The following is a 2,500-nucleotide window of genomic DNA, read 5'->3' as shown; positions in this document are numbered from 1 at the left end:
TGCTTCCTTTTTGCAGCTTATTAGTGGCAACACAGCTGTAGAAGTGAATCCACTCTCATTTGTCAAACCTTTTTAAGTCTTTTTCTCTTGTCTCTACCTTTTTCCTGCCCTTCTCTTGGGCCTTTGCAGCTTAATCTGGTGTCTAGTGTCACCATGTCGAAGAACATGTTGGAGACATCCCCACAGAGCTTACCTCAAACCCCTACCACACCAACGGCCCCAGTCACCCCGATTACCCAGGGACCCTCAGTAATCACCCCAGCCAGTGTACCTAATGTGGGAGCAATACGAAGGCGACATTCAGACAAATACAACATTCCCATGTCATCAGGTAGGATATGAATGCTCAGTAGAGCTCTTTTACTTTGGGAGAGGAAAACTATAGCTGAAGCAACTGTACATGAGCCATTCCAGAGCCCATGGAAACTCAAGTCATGATTTATGGACTGATAATTGTTTTATTCCTGGTAAATGCGGATAGGGGCGATTCCCTAAGCACATCATGATGAATTGTTCTGAATGGTGGTTCAGGAAAGAAAGCTCTCCCCATTAGAGACGTTGAGAGATGTGTTGTCAGGGTAGCACATATTATCACCTCAATTCAATGAGATCCTTTGATCTCCAAGGGAAAACTAGAGCAATACTACATCTGCGAGCAGTGCTGTATGAGACAAGCCATTTAAAAGGACATATATGAAGCACTGGTTGCTTTTTGCCAGGCAGTTTCGGGCTTTACATCAATCAGTGTTTATCGAAGAGCTGCCTAAGTGAAATGCCATCGCAGCTCCTCACGATTATACATGACTTTGCTTAAGATGTGGATGAGAGGCAAAAAAAAAAAAGAAGTTTGCATGAAACAAACATTTATGGTCTTTCCCTCCCTCACCCTTTTCCCTTCTTCCCCACAACCCATTCCTTTCCCCTGCCCAGGGGCATCTGGATAATCACAATCACACATTGTAACTATTATTAGCCCAGAGCCCCACCACCCCCCCCTTTTTTTTTTTTACAAAAAGTGAAGTTATTTTCAACATGGGCACTTGTGAGGGTTTTGCGTTTCCTTTGTTTGATGGCCACAGAGGCCTAGAGATGAAACTGTTGTTCTCTAAGAAGTATTAGATGAGAAAAGCAAAGATTATGGCAGGGGGGCAGAAGTCCATGTAAGAACATGCCAAAAAAGCACCCACTTTAAAGAGAACCCTGGCTGTTGGAAAAATCCTCAGGCCAGCTGGTCGAACGGTTCTTGAAGTACTGTGAACAACTAAGGGATGCTTCATTTGCACTTCACGTCAGAAATGGCCTTTTCCATATAATTCAATTCCACTGTCATGCTTTGTGCTTTCACTAGTCAGTGGCTTCCTCACTGAATCATTTCACCAATACTGGGGGAAAATATGAAAAATCAATTATGGATCATGTGAAATATTAGCAGAATTAACACCTCGCTTTTATTTTTATAGAGATTGCCCCGAACTACGAATTTTATAAAAATGCAGACGTCAGACCTCCATTTACTTATGCAACTCTCATAAGGCAGGTAAGTAGAAGGAAATTTAACTTTGCCTGATTAAATTAAAATTCATTAATGCTTAAAGTAAGGCTTGGATGAGAAAGTGTCATCTAGCCTAGTTAGTAAACCATTATTTTATGTCACTATGTATCTTGTCTCATTTCAGGCTATCATGGAGTCATCTGACAGGCAGTTAACACTTAATGAAATTTACAGCTGGTTTACACGGACATTTGCTTACTTCCGGCGTAATGCAGCAACTTGGAAGGTAACTACTTTCCCGGCAGTTTTTAGATGCCTAGCACAGTTCCTTACAGATAGCACAAGGAACATTTATTTACATGACATAAGCAGATTAGTATCTGCTTCCCCTCTTTTTAACCTGCCTCTTGAATGGAATGAATTCCCTCTCTCAAAATGACAAGTGAAAGAATAATTTTGCCTCTGATATAGTTTTCTAATTTGGTGCAATTAATAGCTGAGGCTTGGCAGAGAAACGAGGGCCTGACACACTAATTACAGTGTGAGCACTCAATCATCAACACCTTTGTTAGTCGCACGATATTACTTTTTCTCTTGCATATTATTGGCTAATTAGTTTGAAAAATGTCTGTTTGGCTTGTGCAACAAATGGAGGCTGTAGGTTTTGTCTTGGTCTGCGCCTTTTGTACACATCATACCTCATCATACAGACTGAAGCTGCCACGGGAGGGAGGCCCATGGCTACTCAGCTGGAACTAAAAGAAAGTAAAGTGAATATTATCCTGTCAGAACATAAATGCAGTTTATTTACTTAGACAAAAGGGTTCATCTATATCCCTGTCCAAACAACTTCATTGTCTGGATCCTACAAGGAGCTAAAAAAAAAAATGTTAGTTCTGTGCATCTATTTTTGGAAAAGAGCACCGTCTGGAAAGATAAGGGCACTCAGCACAGACTAAGTGAACTGTTTTATTTTCATTTCAAAAAGCAGTCAGAAACATCAATTAG

General features: G+C 40.9%; 1 protein-coding gene across 10 annotated transcripts in view; it reads left to right on the top strand.

Moving 5' to 3' along the window:
• Window positions 1-2,500, top strand: part of FOXP2 (forkhead box P2) — a 568,485-nt gene that overhangs the window by 532,511 nt on the left and 33,474 nt on the right. For all 10 annotated transcript variants that reach the window (XM_056118036.1, XM_056118034.1, XM_056118033.1 and 7 more), the window contains 3 exons: window positions 130-331; window positions 1,461-1,537; window positions 1,677-1,778. In XM_056118036.1, coding sequence (XP_055974011.1) covers window positions 130-331; window positions 1,461-1,537; window positions 1,677-1,778 — 381 coding nt within the window. The remainder of the gene's footprint in view (window positions 1-129; window positions 332-1,460; window positions 1,538-1,676; window positions 1,779-2,500) is intronic.

This window comes from Sorex fumeus, unplaced genomic scaffold (assembly GCF_029834395.1).
Source record: "Sorex fumeus unplaced genomic scaffold, SorFum_2.1 ptg000037l, whole genome shotgun sequence".
Lineage (NCBI taxonomy): Eukaryota > Metazoa > Chordata > Mammalia > Eulipotyphla > Soricidae > Sorex > Sorex fumeus.
This window is presented reverse-complemented; position numbering and strand designations above follow the sequence as displayed.